The sequence below is a fragment of the Equus caballus genome, chromosome X (genome assembly GCF_041296265.1).
Source record: "Equus caballus isolate H_3958 breed thoroughbred chromosome X, TB-T2T, whole genome shotgun sequence".
Classification (NCBI taxonomy): domain Eukaryota; kingdom Metazoa; phylum Chordata; class Mammalia; order Perissodactyla; family Equidae; genus Equus; species Equus caballus.
The window spans coordinates 132,324,357-132,348,854 of NC_091715.1; the positions used below are offsets into that span (position 1 = coordinate 132,324,357).

General features: G+C 40.6%; 1 protein-coding gene across 1 annotated transcript in view; it reads left to right on the forward strand.

Annotated features, from left to right (window-relative positions):
• Positions 1 to 1,861: 1,861 nt before the first annotated feature.
• The window catches only part of F9 (coagulation factor IX), a 29,875-nt gene continuing 7,238 nt past the window's right edge, over positions 1,862 to 24,498 (forward strand). Inside the window, exons 1-6 of the mRNA XM_001489237.3 lie at positions 1,862 to 2,184; positions 7,809 to 7,972; positions 8,162 to 8,186; positions 11,924 to 12,037; positions 17,962 to 18,090; positions 20,173 to 20,363. Of these exons, the coding sequence (XP_001489287.1) occupies positions 2,097 to 2,184; positions 7,809 to 7,972; positions 8,162 to 8,186; positions 11,924 to 12,037; positions 17,962 to 18,090; positions 20,173 to 20,363 (711 nt within the window). The 5' untranslated portion in view covers positions 1,862 to 2,096. The remainder of the gene's footprint in view (positions 2,185 to 7,808; positions 7,973 to 8,161; positions 8,187 to 11,923; positions 12,038 to 17,961; positions 18,091 to 20,172; positions 20,364 to 24,498) is intronic.

Here is a 24,498-nt window from a genome sequence, read left to right on the forward strand (position 1 = left end):
TATGGAAACCTGTACATGAATGGTCATAGCACATTATTGCAATAGCAAAAAACTAGAAATAATCAAAATGTCTCTCAGTAGATGACTAGTTAAACAAACTGTGGCACATCCACACCATGAAATACTGTTCAGCAGTAAGAAGGAATTAACTATTGAAACATGCCACAACCTTGATGCATCTCAGAGATACTGTGATGAATGAAAAAAAGCCAATCTCAAAAGGTCACATATTCCATGATTCCAATTATACAACATTCTCATTATAGAGACTGAAAACTGATTATTAATTCCAAGGGTTAGGAATAATTGGTAGGAGGGAGGTGGGTGTGATTATAGAATAGTAGCCCAAGGGAGATTGTGGTGGTGATAGAATTGTTCTCTATATTGATTGTAGTGGTGGTTAGATAAATATACACATGTAATAGAATCACTTAGAATCAGACACATACATTATACCAATGTCCCTTACCTGGTTTTGACGGTGTACTATATTTATGTAAGATGTAAACATTGGGAGTCACTGGGTGAAAGGTATATGGGACCTCTCTATACTGTCTTTGCAATTTCCTGTGACTCTATAATTATTTGAAAACAAAATTTTAAATAGTAAGGTCCAAACTTTCCTAATTTTAATAAAAATATTAAACCACAGATCGAAGAATCTCAACAAACCCCAAGAATACCTTGGCTTATTGTAGTCAAATTGCTGAAAATCAATGATAAAAATATCCACTGCCTTCTCATCAGAAACAGTGCATGCCAAAAGGCAATAGGGTGACATCACTAATGTGCTGAAAGAAAAAACTGTCAATCTAGAATTGTACATGCAGCCAAATTACTTTTTAAAAATGAAGGTAAAATGGAGACTTTTTTTTAAAGATTGGCACCTAAGCTAACATCTGTTGCCAATCTTCTTTTTTTTCTCTCTCTCTCCCCAAAGCCCCCCAGCACATAGCTGTATATTCTAGTTGTAGGCCCTTCCAGTTGTGCTATGTGGGACGCCGCCCCAACATGGCTTGATGAGTGGTGCTAGGTCTGTGCCCAGGATCTAAACCAGCCAAACCCTGGGCTGGCAAGGCAGAGGGCACAAACTTAACCACTCAGCCACGGTGCCAGCCCCAGAGACATTTTCAAATAAACGAAAGTTGAGAAAATTCATCATAAGAAAACCCACACTATCAAAATAACTAAAGAAAATTCTTCAGAGATGAAAAATTATAACAGGTTGAAACTTGGATCTACACAAAAAAATGAAGAATATCATAACGGTAAGTATGTGGCTAAACAAAAGATATTTTTCCTCATTTTTAAATTTCTTTGAAAGATTGTTGACTGCTTAAAACAAAAGTAATAATAATGTAATATAGGGTTTATAACATGTAGAAATAAAACATATCACAACAACAACACAAAGAATGGCAAGTAAATGTTGTTATATTGTTATGACTTCTTTTGATTATATGTGAAGTGGTATAATATATTAATATGAACTATTACATAATATGCACACATTTATTTTCTATACAGACTATATAAGTATATATGCATACACATACACTCACACATACATACATGTGTTCTGAGACAGGACCTATACGTTCTAACATATGGGTAGATGGCACAACAAAGTTTATAAACTCCTCATTATGAGGAGGAACACAAAGCGTCCACCAGGTGACTCGAAGTATATAAGCACTGGGGGTGTTCTGAAGAGGGTGACCAAATGACTTTGCTCTTTCCATCTCTTTACCTTTAACTATATGACATTAGTGCTCCCTGACAAGAATAAGATGGATCCCACTGATGAATGTTGCTGCCACAGCAACTATAGCCATGATACCTCCCCCTATTCTGATGATGTGTCACTTTCTGCTTCAGCCTCAAATCAGCCACAGTGGCAGAAGCCCATTGAATCAGAGGTGAAGTTTAATGATGGCCACTGCCTATGCTCTTCACTTAACCCAAGAGGCCACTGGAAATAGCCCAAAGACCCACTGAGGGAGATGGACACCGTTTCCCAGAAGTAAATAACGCTCAGCTTGTACTTTGGAACAATTGGTCAACCTTGCTACTTGCACAATTTACTAGCAAAGGTTATGCGGTGCCTGAACATGATCATGGCAGAATCACTGGGCCTCGTCACCATCTGCCTTTTAGGATATCTACTCAGCGCTGAATGTACAGGTTTGTTTCCTTTTTAAAGATGCATTAAGTATGTTGTCTTTTAGATATAGAAATGTCTGGTGTTGTTTTCTTCACTAAATAATGATTATGAGATTTGACAGCAATGTCTGAGATTCTAGTAGTCAGCATGTGGGTTGGTATGTACTGGTTCTTTGGTAGCTGTGTCGTCTTCTTCATTTTTAAAACAATAGATTCACAATGTTCATGGTACTTTTTTTTAATGGACACTGTTGGCCTTATGATTTGACAACATAATTCCTCTTAGAAAACAGTAATTTCCTTAGTTAAAAAAAATTAAAAGTGGGAAAATGTTTTAACAAGGAAACTGCAGAATATGGAGAAAAACTTAACTGTCACTTTGGGGTTTTTTACTCACCACTTTGAAATCAAAACGGGAAAGATTAAAGTCACAAGCAATGGTTTTATTTATGCAAAATGTTTGATTTTAAGATATAGGATGTGTTTCCAAATTTTTAGAACTATATGATGAGACGTCTGTAATTTTAAAAAATCTATAAAATTATATACCTTCAACTTAAAGTTTTAGTTAAAGCACAGACAAACTTTTCATTAGTAAGTTGTTATTTATCACCAAAGTTTTCCATGGATTAGGAGGAAATTCTTTTCTCTCTGACTCTACACATCTTGGAGTTAATATATAGGGAAATTCAATACTCACTTGAGCTCTTAGGAGCAAAAAAAGTCCAAGAATTGATGTAAAGAGTAGGAACTTAGTTAATGCAATGTATATCACTTTGTTTTTTCACAACTTCAGTGACTTTATGAATTCCCAAAAGGCAGGCACACAGGGAAGAAATTACCCCATTTAGACAAACAGCATGTTCTCACAGGAAGCGTTTATCACACTTACTTGTCAACCTACTATAATCAAATCTAGTAGCTGACAGTAACAGGATCAGGGGTGCCAACCCTAAGTATCCCCAGAAAGCAGACTGGCCCTGTGGTTCCCACTCCAGACATGATGTCAGACTGAAATGCAGAAATAATACGAGAATGCAAAGGTTAAATCAAACTAGCAAAGTGGGTAGAGTCAGGGAATAAAGAAATTTAGCTGGAAAACTCACAAAGTAGGACATAAAGCTAAGTCTTGACACATATCTCATCAGTGTGAGGTCTAAGAGGACAAAGGATCCAAGCCCTTCCTCCAAGATAAGTGGCGAGATGATGGAGGTTTTAAGAGGGCTGCTGCCCCCCTGGAGACCTCAGATCTCGGGAAAAGGATACATACAGAGAAAAAAAAAGAGGGACAAGGATTTCAGAGCTGGGGAAATAATGACTAGAAGAGATAAACCTGAAGAGAGGTTAAATATATGACCCGCAGACAATACTGAGGAGAAAGGCAGTGTGATTCTGGAATCACTGTAGTCAGAGATAATGGGCCCTTGAGGAGAGAGCCAGGGGAATTTCCCTAAGGATGGACAGTATTGATGCAGCTCTCTCTTCTGCTGTTAAACTGTCATTGGCTTCTAAAAGCAGTTTCTATGAATGATTTACTGAGATGTTGGATTTTCATGGCTGCTGCCCTTAGTTATTATTGCATCAATCTGTAATTTTGAAATCAAAACTGTTCTGGGAAACCAAGTCAGTTTTGTAGTGTATGGACCGAAGCTGTCTTTCATTCAGAATGAAAGAATGAAATGAATGAGTGAAAGCCAGCTTCAGTCCATACATCTTACAAAACTGACTACTATAATCACCTTACACCTGTTAGATTGGCAAAAACATCCAAAACCAAGAGCAACAAATGTTGGAGAGGTTGTGGAGAAAAAGGAAGCCTCATACACTGTTGGTGGGAATGCAAACTGGTACAGCCACTATGGAAAACAGTATGGAGATTTCTCAAAAAGTTAAAAATAGAAATACCCTATGACCCAGCCATCCCATTACTGGGTATCTATCCTAAGAACCTGAAATCAGAAATCTCAAGAGTCCGTTGCACCCCTATGTTCATCGCAGCATTATTTACAATAGCCAAGATTCCAATGTAGGTGGAACCAACCTACATGCCCAGAAACTGATGATTGGATAAAGAAGATGTGGTATATATACACAATGGAATACTACTCAGCCATAAAAAAAGACAAAATTGGCCCATTCACGACAACGTGGATGGACCTCGAGGGTATTATGTTAAGCGAAATAAGCCAGTCAGAGAAAGACGAACTCTATATGACTCCACTCGTAGGTGGAAGTTAGTATATTGATAAGGAGATCTGATCGGTGGTTACCAGGGAAAAGGGGGGGTGGGGGGAGGGCACAAAGGGGGAAGTGGTGTACCCACAACATGACTAACAAAAATGTACAACTGAAATCTCACAAGGTTGTAATCTATCATAACATTAATAAAAAAAAAAATATTAAAAAAAAAAACTGACTACTATAGTGCCAGGTACTAGGGGCATGAGGACAAACAACACTCCCTGTTTGACCTAAAGCACCATGAGTTCAGGTGAGAGATTTCAATATAATATGATAAAATGTGTACAGGTGCTAAAGGAGCACAGAGAAAGGAATACATTAACTGGGGAAACACTTGACAGAGAGAGAATATTTTGAGTTAGGTCTTAAAAGATGAGTAGGTTCCCTCTCCTTAAATGTCTTATCTAGGGCATTCTATGCAGAGAGGATCACTCATATGCAAAGATCCAAATCCACAAAGAACATGAGGTCTTTCAGGAATTCAGTATGTTTTGAATATTGAATATAACAAGTGAGGCAGGATAGCTAGGCAGAGTCAGGCCATCAAAGAACAAAGGCCCTAAACTAAGGTGTTTGGACAATAGAATGCAGTGTGGAGTCATCAGAAGTGGAAACATGAATACCACTGACAGCTGATGTAGGATGCTCAGTCTGGCAACATTCTAATGAATTGTTTGAGAAAGGGGTGGCAAGACTAGTGGAAGACAGTCTTGAGGCTACTGCAATCATCTAGGGAAGGCATGAGGGCTTGACCATGGACATTAACTGTACAGACAGAGAAGAGGGAAAGGAATTCAAGTGACATTAAAGAAGGAGAAATGATATGACTTAATAACCACCTGGGTATGGAAGGGAACAGGTTTAGAGAAAGTATAAAGAGTACGTGTTGGGTATCGGATGTGATTACAGGACACAGCATAGTACCTAAGAGCATAAACTGTGCAGTCTCACTGCCAAAGTCTAAATCCTGGTTCTGACACTTTAGTATGTTACCTGGGGCAAATTACTTAACCTCTCTGAACCTCCATTTTTCTCATTTACAAATGTAAAACGACAGTACCTATCTCATGGGACTGCTGCGAATATGGAAGGAAATAATGGATGAAAACCACTGAGCACAGTGTCCAGCACATCAGACGCATGAAATAAACATCAGTTCTCAGCCGCATTATGATGTACAGTTAGGGAGCTGGAAAGATGATCTGAAATTCAGAAGATACCTCTGACTAGAGATGGCTATTTGGAGCTCGTTGTATAAACAGTAGTTACATCTATGGGTGTGTGAAGCTCCAGGGAGTAAGCATGGAAACTGTGGACCTAGCACAGTGCCTGGCAGCAGTCAGTACTCAGAAAATTGTGTTGAAAGAGCCCGGGCTGGACTAGGGCGAGGCGAGCAAGGCACGCAGGGCATAAATACACTTGCACCTACGGAGACAGAGTGCCTCCTTAAATCTTGTGCCCTAAATGCCTTGTTTACTTTACCCTAGTCTTGGCCCTGGCAAGGATGTATGGAGGGAAAAGAGAAAAGGAGAAGGCTGGAGCCTGGGAGAACTCTGAACATTTAAGGGGCAGGCAGGAGAAGGGGACTTAACTGATGCAAGTGGTGGGTGCATAACAAGAGTTAGAGCAAAGAGGAGAACCAGAATAGAGTGCTTTCATGGAAAGAGTGCCCCGAGAAGGGAGAGGTCGACAATTAGAAATGTCTCAGAGCAGTCAGGAATCACATAAACTCAAGAGTATCCTTTAGGAGGTCATTGCGGATCCTGACAATAGTCATTTCATTATATGCATGGGAATGAAGGGAAAGAGCTACAGAAAAGTACATTAGAGAGCTAAAGGGAACTGAGAAAATCAGGAAGGCAGGCCAGCACGAGAGTGGGGAGGAAGAGAGAGAACCATTATACACCAGCCTACGTACACTATCTTAGTGATCCTGTCAACCACACTGTGAGGTACATATTCTTCTTATCCTACTGTTATACCCATTTTACATTTGACAAAGTTAAGCTTCAGAGATTAGGTGACTTGTCTGAGGTCTCACAGCCAATAGGTGGGACATATGTGACTCAAGTCCAAGTGTGTCCCATCTGACTCCAAACCCCTGTTTTCCCACTTGGTCACATTGTAAGTGGATGCAGACATAGATGCTATGGTAGGAGTGCCCAGGGCCAAGCGCATGAATTGCCGAGCAGAGAGAAGGGCCTGGTGGAGGCTGGGAGGTATCAATATGTGATGGCATCCATCTGCAGCTTGGTGATTTTCTCCCACAGTGCTCAGCTGCCTGGAAAGAGAGGAAAGGTGGCAGATGGCTGCCCTGATCTAGTGGTCGGGATTGCAGGGTATTGAAGCACTGAAGAAGGGGTGAAGGGAATTGAGAAAATTGGCAAGTGAAGAGTTGAAGAGAAAAAGGCTAAGCTAAATTCAGGAAAAAAGTGAAGCCCATAGGGACTTGCAGAGCAAGAGAAAAGCGAGGTTGTTAAGGGACTGCAAGGCTCCAGAAAGTGAACAGATGCAGTGCAAATAAGGGAATATAGTTTAGTTTGTTTCTTTTCCTTTTTTTTGGAGTTAATGAGAAAGCAGTCCCAAAATGCCCTGGAAAGCTCAGCTTATAAGCACGTTGAGACAGTGTACGGTATATATGTTATTATATGTTTTATACATTATATATATTCGAGAGAGAGAGATGGAGAGAAAGAAACAGAGATTGAGAGTCGAGAGTGGAGAGGGAGGGAGGAAGAGAATCGGGTTAGAGACCTCAATCCTCCAAAGCTCAGGAGTATCCCTATAGGGTAGGCAGTCATAGCTAAAATAAACCACATCCTGAATCCTGGAGTAAGACTTACATCACTGGAATCCCTATAACACATGCTAACTGAAGGTGTTGTCAGTCTGAAGATAAATAAATTAATGCAGTAGTTCTTCTTTAACTCCTAGTGAGGGACACTGGGGTTGCATTTGCAGCTGGACCACAGTGAGGCTTCTGTTCTTCCAAGAGAAATCTGTTGCAAAGTCATTTAGACAACTGCATCCTGAAAACACAGCCCAGCTAGGGTGATGGATCACCTTGCAAGGATCTGCAATTAGCTATTTTCCAATGATGACAAAGTGTGAAGTTAACTGCTCATTTCAGAACTTTTTCATCCAAAGTAAATTCAAATACGATTGAAAATCTGACCTTGCATTACTGGAGCTCTCCTGACTAAAAGGCAAATTGAATTTTACTTCCTAAATCTCCGTGTGTATACAGTACCACGAGAACATCATAGATTTTGACTCTATGCCCCAAAGATAAATTGGCTTTGGGATTACTTGGATTAAAAACAAAGCCTTTCTTAAGAGATGTATTTAATTTTCATGATGTTGTCTTTTTTCTAAAGCTAAAGAATAGTTCTTTTAAATTTCAGTTTTTCTTGATCGTGAAAATGCCACCAAAATTCTGAATCGGCCAAAGAGATATAACTCAGGTAAATTAGAAGAGTTTGTTCGGGGGAACCTTGAGAGAGAATGTATGGAAGAAAAGTGTAGTTTTGAAGAAGCACGAGAAGTCTTTGAAAACACTGAAAAAACTGTGAGTATTTCCACATAACATCCTTCAGATGCAGAGCAAAAAATAGAAAATCTAAAAAAAAAAAAGAAACTTCTCTTTGGAATTTTAAAATATCTACACATATACGTGTGTTATAAATGTTATAAAAGAAGGAATCAAACCCAAAGCATTTTAAATACTATCATTAACTTGTCCTCTTTTTCTTTATAGACTGAATTTTGGAAGCAATATGTAGGTAAGCAATTCATTTTATCCTCCAGCTGGGATATGAAACATTTGAGAATTATATATTTTTTCTGTGTAAATAGATAATATATTAAACTCCGTCAAAAGGGCTCAGAAAAATAAGTCCAAGTCTTTTACCCAAGATTGAATGGTGATACACTACAGGTTTATGCCAGCATGGGAGATATCAGCCAGCAGATAAGCTTACTCCTCCCGAGGGCTTCAAAAGGAACATCGTTCCACCCCAGGAAACTGGAAGGAAGAAACCAAGATGACTGCATCTGGGGACTGAATGAGAGTTTGCAATCCCCAGTAGAGAATCACAGAATGCTGACTGACTTAAATGTTTATTGCTTAAAAGTCCTGCTCCTTACAATGGCCTAAAAGTCCCCCCTTAATTGTCTCCTTCTCCCCTCCCATCGCCCCTCTGGCCTCCCCTCCTACGGCTCTCCTCCTCACGTATGAGGACCCAGGCATTCTGGCCTCCCTGCTGCTCCTTGCACACTCTAGGAATGTTCCCACTTGAGAGTCTTTGATCTGGCAGTTCCTTTAAAGGGGAACCCTCTTCTGCCAGGTTCCCCCAGGCTTGTTCCCTCACCCCCTTGAAGTCTTTGCCCAAATGTCACCACCTCAATGAAGCCTACCTTGATCATCTATTAAGATTTCAACCTGCATTCCCATAACCCCATCACTCTAGACATCATAACCTGCTCTATTTTTTATAGCACTTTTCACCATCTGAGGGATCATATAATGTTCTTACTTACACAATTTATTATTTATTCTTCCCTCCTCACTAGAATGCAAGCTTTACATTGGCAGGGCTAGTCAACTGTTTTGTTTACTGATGAATTCCTAGTACCTCAAACAATATCTGGTACAGAAGCACTGAGTAAATATTTGTTGAATGAATTGACCAAAAGGAGGAAAAGCCAAACCTTTAATGACAACTAAGTTTTAAAACTAATTTAAAATCCAGCAGAAGGATTTTGAAGGAGTGTAAGTTTCACAGGTTGACTTACCTAAGACCATCTGCATGGACAGAAACAAATTAACCCAGTTAAACAAATTAACCAAGTTCCATCCTTTGAGATCCAGCTCTATTTTCCAGTTTCTATTCTGGAGACATTATTGGACTTGCTCATGCCGTCGTAACTCATAACGTCCCCACTTTTGTCTTTAAATCATGAGCGGAGAATAGGTCTGCTCCGGTACATCTGCTTTATCCACCTTTCCTTGTTCTTAGTCATGACCGCTACCAGGCCAATTCTTTCACGAGGTATTCCCCTAGTTAGTCCAAACAACTATTCTCTATTTCTACTATTTTTAAAACTTTGAATCTTGTGACCTACTTTTTAAAGCAAATCAATTTCTACTTTTCCCCCCAAAAAAATATTATTGGCAGTATTTAAACTCCCATGATCCCTTCATGGGCCACCCCCCAACTTGACCTCAGCAGGGCTTGGTCAGAATGTCTTAAGCACCATATTTTGCAGTTGGGCCCCTGCCTTCTAGTGACCCAGGCTGCATTGTGTGCTGTATCTCTGGTAAAGATACCCGGGAAACATCAAAGGCATGGCTCTGCCACTACTGCTTTGTCTACCAAGAAATAAAAGAAAAATAAGAACAAAAAAGAAAAAGGAAGCAACTCCATGCCTCTTTTCACTTGCAGCCAAGATTCCTAACCACCCAACATAGCCTGTGCTATTTCTCACTGTATGGACTTTCACATACAGCAGGGACGCAGGCCCCTCACTCCTGCCCTATTCTCAACTATCAACTCACCACATAAACAGCCCAGTTGAAGAAGAAATATCGTCCAACCACATTCACTAGCATCTGTCAAGCACTTTACAGTTTCCAGAGTGCCTGTCACGTTTAATCCTCACATCAAGCCTGCAAGTAAAGCATTATTAACCTCATTTTACAGAGGAGAAAACTGAGGCTTAGGGAGATTATGAGACTTGCCGAACGTCACCCAGAAGAGAAGCCAAGTTCTCTAATGCCCATCCCCTTGCTTTCACTCTTACCCCTGCAGGCCTTCAAATCTAAAGGCAGTTATTCATTAAACAGCAGCCTGGTAGCCTAAACAGGAATCTCTCACTTGGCAAGGTCTTATCCCGTGTTGTCTTTGACCCCTACTGTCTGTGGCTTTGCCTCAGCCCAAAGTACACACAGACAAGCCCCCAAAGGAGGACGAAATGCAGGATAAAATGACATTCGTTTTAAAGATATGTCTCAGCAAATGAGTTGCTGTGTAGCTGGCTGCAAGCCCAGACCCTTTCAGTGAAACATCCTAAATAATTCAGATCCTTGGTCTATAATATAAAGTGCAAATGTAGCTCATTTTTTCGACCAGTTCTGAACATCAATAACAATAAACCAGAGATAACATATTTTGGTTTCATAGAATTGGAACAAATTGAAGTATGTCTGCAAAAGCACATTGGATCAAGGGGCAGAGGGGACAAGGTCTAATTTTTACAGCAAGCAGATTTTCCAGAGAGGGACTATTTCTGAGAAAGGGAGATTAGCCCTTTGTCAACGGGACCTGGATACATGCTACTGACAGAGAGCATGACAGACTTGCTATTGCTCTCCCTGGAGCGGGCAGTGATCCACACACTAGATGTCAGGGAGTTTTGCTCTAAAGTATGACTGGTAATTAGAAATTTCTCTTTAATTGCTCCCTTTCTCTCATTCTTTTATTTTTATGTCAGCTTTATCTCTCACTGTTTTGTTTCTCATATATTAAGTCCTGCTGATCTAGCTCACATTTTTTCTTCAGGGCTATTTCTCTTGGCTCAAAGTCCGTACTGGTCTCCTTTCTGGTTCTATTCATCCCTTTCTCCTGAAGGCTCCTTAGAAGTATGGATTGAGGCACAGCGCTAAGAAACCAGACTTACAGATTTCCTTCTCATCCTAACCCTTCCCCTCTTGCTTATTCCTTCCTACTGTTTTCTTACCACCAGTGTCTTCAAAGGCTTTCAAGAACTCTATAAATGTAGAAACTTCAGGAAAGCTGGAAAGGAAACACAGCCAATCTATACATAAATAAAGCACATTTTCAGAGCCTTTTCTTTTTTAGTTCTTTGTATAGAAAGTTGTTTCTCACTTTACTTAGACCATTGGGGACCTAACTCATAGACAGTAGAATATCTTTAAGCAGAAACAGATGCTTTGGCACCTTTTCCATTGTTTTGAACCATTGCTGCATATTATACTTAAAAGCTAAATGATAATACAGGGAAGTAGATGCATTTGCTCCTAGGCTGCCAGTTCCTTGAGTGGAAGTACCATGCTATCTAGCTCAGCTTGCTCTGCAAGACCTGTGACAGAGCAGACCTTGTACAGCATGCAGATAGTAATTTTTGAAGTGATGTGATTCAATTTAGAATTAACTCTGCCATCATTCTATAAGGAAGGGTTGAAAATTCCTCTCCCCCTATGCTGATAGAGTACATTTCTATACTCAGACGGCCTTCTCCCACTTCCTCTTCCCTTGGGTTAAACTATGTGCATGCCTTCCTCAGGCAAATTTCCGAGGACAGTGTTGCCTAAGAACCTTTATTTGGGTTGCTTTTAGAAACTCAGGAAGACAGGGGCATCCCATAAGCAGCTGGTTTCCAGGTCAGCAGTTCTGCTCTGACCCTAAATTCAGGCTCCCCTCCCCATGTGTCTGTGCAGGGAAGACTAGGCATTCTAAGCAGTTTATCTTCTAATTCTACTTCTTAACCTATCTCAAAGATGGAGATCAGTGTGAGTCCAATCCATGTTTACATGGTGGTGTGTGCAAGGATGACATTAATTCCTATGAATGTTGGTGTCAACCTGGATTTGAAGGAAAGAACTGTGAATTATGTAAGTAACTATTTTTGGATTACTCATGGTTCAGAGTTTCCCCTTGAAACCAGATGAAACTGGAAAATGCAGCATTTATGTATCATAATTTTCTCTTAAAAACACATATGTTTTTATTGTGGTAAAGAACACTTAACATGAGATCTACACTCAACGAATTTTGAAGTGTACAATACGGTATTGTTAACCTTAGGCACTATGTTGTACAGCAGATGTCTAGAACTTCCCCATCTTGTATAACTGAAACTTTATACCCATTGTACAGCAATTCCCCATTTTCCCTTCCTCCCAGCCCCTAGCAAGCACAATTGTATTCTCTGCTTCTATGTGTTTGACTATTTTAGACACTTCATGTAAGTAGAATTATACAGTATTTGTCCTTCTGTGACTGGCTGATTTCATTTAGTATAACGTACTCCAGGTTCATCCATGTTCTTGCATATGACAAGATTTCCTTCATTTTCAATGCTGAATAATATTCCATTGCATAAAACATATACTTCCAAAGCTTATAAACATTCATTTTATCTGAAGTCATAGTTTCCAGGATGAGTTCAAGAAATTATATTAAGAGCAATAATAATATTTGGTAGCTAATATTAAGTGATAATGATGTTTCACTCACTTATTAATCCTCAATACAAACATATGTTGTCAGTGCAAATATTATCCCCATTCTATGCAGATGAGAAAACTACAGCTCAAATAGCTCAAAATCAGAGGCAGTAAATGGTTAAGCCAGGACTTGAACTTTAGTTTTTGTTTGTTTGTTTTTAAAGATTTTATTTTTTTCCTTTTTCTCCCCAAAGCCCCCCGGTACATAGTTGTATATTCTTTATTGTGGGTCCTTCTAGTTGTGGCATGTGGGACACTGCCTCAGCGTGGCTTGATGAGCAGTGCCATGTCCGTGCCCAGGATTCAAACCAACGAAACACTGGGCCGCCTGCAGTGGAGCGCATGAACTTAACCACTCAGCCACGGGGCCAGCCCCTTGAACTTTAGTTTTGATCAAAACCCATGCTTCTAACTACTATCCACAAGAGGCAAGGAATACCGAACCCACAACATTGAACTCATGACTAAATTGCTATCAATATAAGCAGTGGAAGTCAATTAAGTATAGAATTGGGGTATGGCAAGGCCAATTCTCCCATATAACAGGCACTTCTCCACACATACAGACCACTTCACATGTTAAATTTGTTGACAAAAATCAGAGCTCATTTCTGAATTTGACTATACTGATTACATTGAAGGAGTTACATAGCAAATCTAGGACCATTGTGCATTTTTTCTTCTCATAGCCTATAATATTTTTTTTCCTGAGATTTTGGCAATTGGAGCAGTAAACTCCAAAGTCCTTTACTTACTTGTTTATTACCTCTGGATGCAGGATTACTGGCATTGTGATTGTGAAAAGCACACAGTGCTAATAATAGATTCTCTTTCTACTCTGAAACTCCAGAAGAATAGAGATGCAATCCCAGAGAAAGAATTTACCACCACAGGCTACATGACGAAGGGCAAAGAGTAGAAAATTAGCAGGACTCTATTAAGGCATTATAGCAATCCACCTGACACAGAGATGAAAAAAGCATAAAACAAAATGATATGCAGCAGCAGCTGTTCTTGTCCTATTGAGAAAGGAAAAAAAGTCACTTGTAATGCTGTTCAGAAATCCTTTCAGTACTAAAGAGAAATCCATTGATCATCTTCCTTTGAGATCTAAAAGATAAATAGAATAGAATTCTTTTGGAAAGGAAAGGAAAGGAAAAGGTGGCAGGGCAAAAACATTTAAAAGGAGAGAAAAGAGTGAATGCAGGTGGATGAACTGGTACACGTGGCTTGGACTTCCCTTCCCTCAGATCTCCCAGTGCGGGCACAAGCCAATGCCTGGGTTACTTTTCCTGTGGGTGTGTTAATTGGTTCTACATCTCTGAAGTGCTACTTTCATCTGAACAGCTATAATTTCAAATTCAGATTTACCTAGATAAATTTGATCCTGCTATTATGGAAACCTGTGGAAATCTTTGGAGCAGTTACTCATTATCAGCTTAAATAATATAACTATTGGAGCTGAGGGAATGAATAACTCAATTAGTCTCAGTTAAGAATGAGGGACACAGTGTAGTATAGTTGAAAATAGTGTTTAGCATTAAATTCCTAAATGCCTTTAGTTTACAAATAAAGACACTTTAAAGGAGAATAGCCCTGAGTAATGTAAATATAAGCACAAAACTTCTATAACAGGTTTTGCTACTTGTGTGAGGCTACAGTCCGCAGAGAAAACATTCTAAGTCTACAACTGGCACCATCTCAGTCCTCTGGGGTTCCCCACACTTTGGTTTGGTCAGGGCCTCTAGGGTGTATTGATCTCCCGCAGCCTATCTGATCAAGGTTTAGAAAAACCCTTTCAACTCAATTCAGAAACCAAGTGGGAATTCTCTCAAAAAGCTCTTTATCTCAGACGCTAGAGGAAAGCAACAGCAAAAGCATATACAAACTCCCATTTAAGCTGTTGCTTCAAACTGAACTAAAGACTAATTTCAAAAGCTGCTAGACAGCAAGCACAGCTTATGGAGTCTGTGGGCCCCCAGTCTCCTGCCTCACCCTGTCTTGGAAAGGGAAGGGAGATTTCCATTGTTAAGAGCCTGTTTTCCTTTTCCCTCATTCAGCAGGCTCCCCTCCAGGAGAGAAGGGTGCAAACAATCAGGGCACACCTTCTAGTTAGAGGAATAACAATTCATTGGCTCTTGTGTCCCTTTGGCTAGAATAAAGACCACTGTATGTCCCCAGCTATACATCACATCTGAGCCCTTTTCAGATAGATCAAAGTCTGCAATAACATGGTCATTACTGTCCCTTCTAAAGAGTACAGAGGCATTTCCCCACAGTAAGATAGGATAGAAAGAAAAAATCACAAGCACATAAACACTTTTTACTTCATTCTGCTAACACATCGGAGACACTATTGTCTTATTTAATGCATATTTCTTTGGAGCAGAAAAAAAGAAAATATCTTGAGTTTAACTGAATAACAGCATATTGTGTGGTAAACTTGTTAAATAGAACATATTTTGTCCAAGCTCTGGTTTCCACATCAGCGAATGTATGAGGGAAGATGAAGGCAGAATACAATAAAGCAGAACATGATAACATTTGTAGTAGGCACGAGGGGAATTAGAAAGAGGTGCTAACATGGAGAGAGAAGAACAGATGCTTTGAGTGTTCTTCCACAGATATTCTATCCTACCTCTGTTAATTTATCATAATCTCATATTGACTGAACACTTTCTACAGGTGCTATTTGATTTGGCTGAACACTTCAGCATTGCTTTGTAGCAACAAAATGATAGCTAGTAACATGAAAAGAGCCGGGGATGTAATCACCATGAGTGAGGAGAAAGGTCTTTAAAAAATAAATAAATAAAAAGGACCAAGTGCCATCTTTCTGGATCATGCGCTTAGTGGATTATTTGGTAGCAAAGGTTAAAGCTAAGGCTGGTTCCTTTGTCTACCTGACAACAGCTGATTTGCCTCCCCCTGCTTCCTAAAGTGTCAGTAAGGATCATGAGCTAATTATTTCCTTAGTCTATGTTAGTCTATGTAAAATATAATTAGAAAATTTAGATCTGTCACTCAAAAGTCCATAATATACTCCAAAACCATATAGTCACTCTGTTAGCCTGGATTCTCCGAGAAGAAAAGAGTCTGTGACACAAGCTTATTTATTAGGGTGTGCCACCCTAGGGAGCAAGGGACAGGGAGTGAGGCAGTGAGGAAGGGAGAACCAATAGTAGGATGAGTCGTATCTCCTCATCTGCAACTGATTGCTTGAGCTCCTGGGACTGTTTTCTGAGGAGCCATATGAACTGGACTCAGGATAGTCCACCTGGGAGGGGAGAAGAGGGGAAAGAATTCGCCCATCAGCATCTGTCTCCCAATGGTCAAAAGTTCAGCCTATGGGACATTACTCCCCCACATCTCCAGGTCGTACATGCTGGAGCACCCAGGGAGGTCATATGGCATCCCATGCCTCAGCATCAACAGGGAAGTGCCAAGGCAAGAGGTGAGAGGCACATAGTGCAGATACGAGCCAAGGCAGTTGGAGGCTGCACCCGTATGTGGTCAGCGGAAGTTCATGGCGAGCTGATCGCCACAGTGCTGGGAAAAGACACAAGTGAGTCTGAGAGGAACTAAGATGGTGCATAGGAGGTGTCTAATACAGTCACTCTTTGTCAAACTTTCCGTGTAGTAACTGCACTCACAAGTGAGCATTCCTATTGAAAACTGTACTGTTGTTGGGCGTGTAGGTAAGGGGGAAGGTGTCTTCTATTCACTGTGTTTCTGTGCTGCTCTAGAGACAGAAACAGGCCCAAGGGCAGAGCCCACTTCTCTTAACTCAGCAGGTGTCAGCTGGCAAGCCCTGAACCATGCTACTTCTTGTTATTGAGATGGCACAGGAGAAACAAAGGGAAAGCACAGTAATTAGAAAATACAAAATAAGATGGCAGGAATAAGCCAAATATATCAGGAATAACAATTAATGTGAATTGGGTTGATGGCAATTTTCAGTCTGGAGTTAAAAATCTAATTGTATGCTGTTGACAAAAGAGACACCTAAAATAAAATTATACCAGGGGGTTAAAATAAAAGGATGTAATAAGATTTGTCAGGTAAATGCTAATAAAAAGAACCTGACAAAGCAATCTTAATACCAGACAAAATAGAATCAAAGACAAAAAGCATTACAAGAGACAAAGAAAGATAGTTTATATTAACAAGAGAGGCTCTATAGGAGAGTAAAGAAAATGTGGGCCACTAGAATGCTTATCATTGTCAACACATAATGGCTTTGGCATTCAGCTACCTTAAAGGACCCTATTTCATTCTCTTGTGTTGATACATACCTACCTCAGCCAGCTTCAAGTTCGTTTTGATAAATTGGATTATGTTAAAACTATGGACTTTTATTCAGCAAAATACACTATTTAGGATAAAAAGGCAAGTCACAATATAGGAGAAGATATCTGTAATACATATATCCAATAACTGGAACTCTCATACACTGATGGTAGGAATTTAAATTCGTACAATTATTTTAGAAAACAGCTTGGCAGTATCTACTAAACCTGAACATATGATCCAATAACTGCACTCATAAGTACATATCCAGTAAATATGCATGCATATATTATTAAAAGATATGTACAAGAATGTTCATTATAGCATTGTACATAAGAGCCAAAAACTGGAAATTCAACTCAAATATTCACAAACGGTAAAATGGATGAATAAAGGTAGTAATATTTATACAATGGAATACTACACAGCATGTAAACGAACTACTGCTATGCAAAACAACATGGATGAATCTCACAGACAAAATGTGAAATGAAAGACAGAGAAGAACGCATAGACAAAGTTCATGAACAGGCAAAACTACCGTACTGTTAGAAGTTGGGATAATGGTAACTTTGCGAAGGAGGAAGGGTATAGTGATCGCAAGGGGGCTTTAGGAGAGCTTTCAGGGTGTTGATAATGTCCTATGTACTGATCTTTTTAGTGTTTAAATAGGTGCATTCACTGTGTGAGAATTCATACTAAGGTTCTGGGTACTTTTCTGAATATACATTATACTTTAATGAACAGGTTTTAAAAATTTCAGGCCATGATATAGTGAAAATAAAATATCCAAACCTTCAGTTTCATGCCAAATCAAATCAAATATATGACTGCCACTCTCTTTATGCTTTATTAAGAATATTTTATCTTTCTTTCTACTCTTAGCTCAAGGCTCCCCAGCTTCTCTCCATGAATGCCCCCAGCTTATATCTGACCTACACGAGTCAGTAGCTTCATGTACTTTTTAGAAATGCGTGCCAAATGATGCTATTGCTACTGTTGATTTTGCTTTCTTTAAGATGCAACATGCAGCATTAAGAATGGCAGATGCAAGCAGTTTTGTAAAAACAGTGCTGATAACAAGGTGATTTGTTCCTGTACTGCCGGATACCGACTTGCAGAAGACCAAAAGTCCTGTGAACCAGCAGGTCAAAACCTACATAAGTTATTTTTAAAGCTCAGCAGATGCATTCTCCAAATCTATATTTGAAACTTCAGCATGTTAACTAGTCTACATAATTTTAATCCCTACTTCTTTCTATCTCCTTTGGAAATCGTGGAAAGGATTAGTAGCTTGAATTGGACAAATTAATTTTCCAAATTGTATCATCATTTTACATGGAAATTCTGTGATTGTCTTCAGTCTGAATTCTTTTCTGTGTCCAATTTTATTCTCTTTTATATCATGAAGCAATTGATTTGTGTGATCTCTGTACAGATATTTGTAATTCACCCGGTCAAATTAATGTAGTAATCCTACACCATAAAAGATACATAAATGATTGACTCATAGGCTTCTAGTACAAGGATGGTGTATATTAAGCATGAGATTGTCAGAGTGTGGCTGGTTTATTCTGAGAAAGTTATTTCCTATCCTGAGTCTCAGGCAGAGTTTACACACTTGGCATGAGAATAGTTCTGACAAACGTCTGTTCTAAGCGGTGCCAGGCTGATCAGCACAGTCAATCTATACAGCAGCGGACAAAGCAATGTTTCCCAGTCATGTCAACCATGCCTCCATGTTGACAACCAACTGGTGTCTTCAGAACACCTCGACTCCACACTCACATTGCTCTTCTCTGAAAATGAAAGCAGTAGAAACTTTGATTAAAAAAAAAAAGTAGGCTCCGCAGGATCAATTATGTGTGATAAAGAGGGGCCTTTTGGAAGCAAACTAGATATAATTTCTCTTGTATTTCCAAAGCCTGGTATCTTATTAAATGGGTACATTAAATCATGCACCATTCCTCTATAACTGGGTTCGATACCTATCTCAGCAATGCACCCAGCAGAGGAAATTAAAGAAAGGACCAGAAGCCAAGAGTATACATGCTGCAACTAAAATCGAGTCTCTGCTGCTCCGAGGGCCTGCCTGCCTGGCCTTCCGCCTGGTGCTTCACATAACTGCTTCAAAGCCAGCCTACCCTGGGGGGGAATATGCTCCTGTTTTAACGTTCAAAACCTAACTCCCAGTGTAGACAGATGGCATAGTAGCTAAACCCTCATAAGGCCTTCCGTGTTATGAGCTGAAAAAAAAAATTGAGAACGCCCTCCAACTATTAAACGTTATATTTGAATATAGCCTTAGCTCTAGCAGAATAAGTAAGCCAAACCTAAAATAAGCTTTTCTGCCTTTCAATAGTAATGGTCCCTTTTCTCTAGCCATTGTTGATGATTTATATTTATACATAAGTATTTTGAACTAATTTCCTGTTTTCCCAGCCACATGCTGCCTTCATGATACTTTGCCGCAGCTGGTTGCTATAGAAATGTCTGTTATGAGGAATGTGGCTAGAAGGAAAGTGAGAAATGAAAATGAAATGTGAGGTGACTTTGCTTGACTACAAATTTCCATTCTGGTTGTCCCCAGTGTATCAGCAGACAATTTCTTTTCTTTAGGAAATAAACCAACCCAAGGTAAAAGGTGGCCAATCCCCAGGTGGATGTGGCTGTGATAATCATATTAGTAATTTACTTGGCTAATACCTGACAGCTAGGTAATTAAATCACAATGATCTCTCCCCAACAGATACCTAAAATCCACTTTGGAATCTAGAAGGCATTCTAGTTTACAAAAGAAATCCTGTTCGCAACAAGCAGCGGAAGTCCCATTTACCTAATTCTAAAGTCAAATTTACATGGCATCAATCATCAAACTTCCATCCAGAGACAGTACTTGGGAGTAAGACATTTTAGTAAAGAAAGCAAACAGAAAGCCATTAGACTTTATAAAAATCTTACAAAATTTGATTCTGGAACACCTATTTCCGTAAAGATGACGGATTCCTGAGCCAAATGTTCTTTTCATGAAGGGTTTGAAAACGTTCCATGAAAATAATGCAATTAACCTTTTAGTTTGAGACCATATTCATTGATTAGATGTTTTAAAATATTGATGGGTCTGCTTCTCAGAAGTGACAAGGATGGGCCTCATTCTTGATTTTTGTAATACATGTTCTGCTTGCCAATGAGAAATATCAGAATACTAAATATTTTTTCCATTTTTCTAGTGCCATTTCCATGTGGAAAAGTTTCTGTCTCACATGCTTCTATGAAGGTCACCCGTGCTGAGACTATTTTTTCCAATATGAACTATGAAAATTCTACTGAAGCTGAAACAATTTGGGACAACATCACTGAATTTGACTTGAATCGAGTTGTTGGTGGAGAAAACGCCAAACCAGGTCAATTCCCTTGGCAGGTACTCTATATTGATGGGGTGTCAAAAACTAGAGCTCAGTGGGCAAGGGACAGGCCAGGTGGGAGGGTGAGGCAAGGACACCAGACAGACCTATCAGAGTGAGGTGAATGTGTAGGCAAGTTTCAGCACTAAATAATATGAGGAAGCCCCCATAGGTGGAGAGCTGGTGAAAGAGAAGTCCAGGGACAGCTACCATACAAGGCTTGGCATCAAGGAAATAGCATAGCAGGATTCCAGACAAGCAGTCGAGAGTTCTGGAAGTGAGGTCACAGGTACTGGGATTCAGGGTACTACTTCAGCTTCAGCCCCCTGGGAGAACTGGTGAGACAAAGTCTCTAGGTCCAGAGAAACTGGATTATTTCAAAGGGATTTAAAAAATGACTCACGTAGGAAGGACGAAGGTACGGAGTAGGTTACCGGAACGAAGGTGTTAGATAGGGGCTAGGTACAAGGCTGTGGTTCTCAAAGTGCGGCAGCATCAGAATCACCTGCGAACTCGTTAGGAATGCAAATTTTCATGCTACACCCCAGACCTATGGAATCAGAATCTCTGGGGATGGGGCCCGGCAATCTGTAGGCTAACAAGCCCTTCAGGTGATTCTGACGCACAGGACAATTTGAAACCCACTGGTCAAAAGGAAACAAACTTGTTCTAGAAGCTAGGGTCGAAAACACCAAATAGTGACTCGTGGTACCTAATCCCACATTTCTCCAGGTGTGATCTGCAGACAATCCGCGTGAGAATCACCTGTGCACATTTTTGAGGCACCATCCAAGAGCTAGATTTGTAGCAAAACCTGGGTTGTAGCTGAGGCTACAGCTAAATATGGGCCTTATATAAAGTTGTGCTGTCCAATAAGGTAACTACTAGCCACATGTGGCTTTTTCAATTAAGTACCATTAAATAAAATTAAAATTCATTTCCTCAGTCACACCTGCCACATTTCAAGTGCACAAAAGCCTCATGTGGCTACTGGCTACTGTATTGGACAACACAGATAGTATAGAACATTTCCATCACTGCAGAAAGTTCTATTGGATAGCACTTATAATAGTTTAGTCTAACATAAAACTCCCTAGTGGCTACAATAGCATGATTTTTTGTAGTAATTTCAAGGATGCTTCACTCCAAAATATCTTGTTTACTGAGGTTTAACTTTTGCCATCAGAGACCAATAGCCTTAAAGACGTTTCAATCACCTAACAGGTAACAATTTAAAGCAGCATCAGGTAAGTGTCCCCAGGTTTAACACCACTGGACTTTTCTGTGACTGGCTATGTATCTATCCAGGATTCTTCAGATTGCCTGCCATTTTCCAATATAGTGGATGTAACATTGAACATATACCCAGGAGGTAGGGACGGTACTGAAGGGTAGCAGACCATCACAACCAAGACTTTATATTTTCCCTTGCTTTTAACAATATTTGTTGGACTTGATCTTATAGCCAATAAAACACACTGTATGTTCCTTTACACCCCCTGTCTCCTACTTAAGTATCCCACCACACTGCTTCCTTCACCCATCATAACCCCTTCCTTACCTCACCCACATCTTTACTCTCCTTCACGACTCTTCATAGGATTGACCTTCTCCATCAATCTTTCCTTAACCAATCCCTCTTGGGTCCAGCCACTCTAATTATGCTTTCATTCTATTTAGCATTCACGTATCTAGTTCTATCTAATTTTACTATTTGTGTTCTTGTGCATTTTCATTCATTATGTATCCAACTTCTGTGAATAAGGTGGTTAGAACAAAAGAGCCTACTTCATAATTACTATTTCCTGGGGCTTGTGGGAGATAAAGCAGTGCCTAGAGTGGACAATCCAAGAAGCCAGGTGTGTTTTATTAGCTAAGAAGATGACTTCCCTTTAAAAAACCCCAGGATTAAAACAAAATCCCAGGATGTATCCACTGTGGGCTTAGCATTGTCCCCTTGTGATCCCAGAAATGAAACGGCAAATACACTTAAATGAGAGCTAAAAAACAAAAACAAAAAGGGGGTTCATGAAGTCTCAGTTTAGCAACTTAGTCGTATAATCTCTGTTCCCCACCAACCCGCTTTAAGCCAGATGCTTGCCAACGTTTGAACAATGCAAGTCTTTCCTAATAGAAATTTTAGTAACTCTAGCAAGCTATTTTTTTTTCTTTTAAGCAGAAGAAACTATTAGATGATGGTTGCAGTGGTACTGTGAGGAAGAAGATATAAATGATACACCTAATTTCAAATCTTTTCATGTCCTCCTCACTGCACACTTCTAGTTAGTGTACACGTTGTCTCCTATCAAGCCTAGCTAAGATCATTCGGAATGTTCACGATCACTCACCCACATATGTGCACACATGCACGTGCACACGTTCAATCCCTATTTCATCCATACGAAGTAAGATTACTGACTGTGGAGGTACAAAGATCTAAGTTTTAGTCTTTCCCAAAGGTGAAGAGCTGAACTACTTGCTAGGATACTTGAGAAAGACCCTGTCACACTTCTGCATTGTTCCCTTCCTCACCAGAGAACTGTCTCTCCACACTCACCTCCACCCAGTTTCTCACCAAACCTTACTGGTTTTCAAAACCATGAGATAAGTTGAGCGCACAGAAGTCACTTAGTCAAAGATGAATCCGGAAATGAAACAAAGCAGAATCCCTCCTCATTTGTGGATGAGCCAGCTCCGCCACATCACGGGTAATCTGCAGGGTAGAAATAGTTGATTTGATTGCAGACAAGATTGCTACCTGCTGTAGCCAAGGCATCAAGAGAAAGCAAGCAACAGCTGAGCTTTCAATGGCCAACAGAGTTTATTTGTGGCTCCGAAATATGAAATACTGTTTAGCAATGCCACCTAGAAGAGAGTGATTCAAGATGCTGATGCCTCATAAAAGAGAGTGGGGGATCAAGCCACCACTTGGGTGAAGAAATCCCACAAAGAACATAGGGAGTTCACTTTCAACTGGAGTAATGAACAGTTTGATCGAACTGGAACTGTTTAATAGTCTGTTAAAGAAAAGGTTTAGGTGAGCTGTTTGCAAGAACTAATGGGCCACAGGGAAAAGGGGACGACGACGTTTTCTTGTGGACTTCCGGGTGAAAGCTGCAGGCAGGCAGATTCTGACCCCTGTTAAGAAAGCCCTTTGCACCCACAGGGTCGGTTACGTGGGCTGGGCAGCTTGGGGAGGAAATGGTTGAACAAATGTTTGTCGAATTGTTGACTTGAAAAGTTGTTCTGCCGCTGAGGACAGCACCGTCCTGATAACCCCATCCGCGGAGAGCGTCGAGCTCATTGGTTCACCGGGTGGGAGACGAGAGCAGGCTAGGGGACCGCTGCGACTCTGTCCAGCTTTGAGACCCTAAGGGGAGAGGTTCACCTTCCACGTAGCTCGTCCGCAGCCGCGTTTATTTCTGACCTTATTCTAGGCCTTTCTCCTCAGCTTCTGGGCTGGAGGCCAGGGCGCCGCAGCCGCGCTGAGCTTGCACAGGCGCTTTCCAGAACCCCCGGGTCCAGCCAGCGCGGCCTGCCCCATCCCCGCTCAGATCCCCTGAGGTCAAAGGCACAGGCGGGCTGGCCTGACCCCTAACCCCGCATGATCGTGACCGCGAGGCCTGAGAGAGGAACGGAGCGGGGCGTGAAGCCAGTTTCCTTCATTCTCCCTCCAGATGCCTAGCGGTGGGCTCGGAGCCTCTTGAGAACTCAGGGGAAAGGAAGCAGGGACACTCCAGGAGGGGAGAGAGGAAGCTAGAGGGTTAAGTGCACTATATAGGAACTGAAAGGAAATTTCCTAGAGTGGAAATAAAATTTCCTTAGCGGAGTGGGAAACTAAAACAAGACTCGAATTTCCTACATCTACATAGGGAAGCAATGAAAACTTTCGAACATTAGAGAAAAAAGGGAAATCGCAACGCCTATGCTACGAGACCACCTGCCTCAACAGTTTAAAAGTGAGAGAGATTTGAGGAAGCAACACTGTGTTTTGGCTTTCTAAAGCTTTAATTTGGTGGTGGTCCCACGCCCTCGCTCCTGCCAGCCGACAATGCTGAGCATGCGCAAACTTGCCCCAAGAGCTCTGCCCCCCCTACTCTGCTTTGGGTTAGGATCTGTCTGGCCGTGTGTATGAAGTACCAGGTCTTTCTA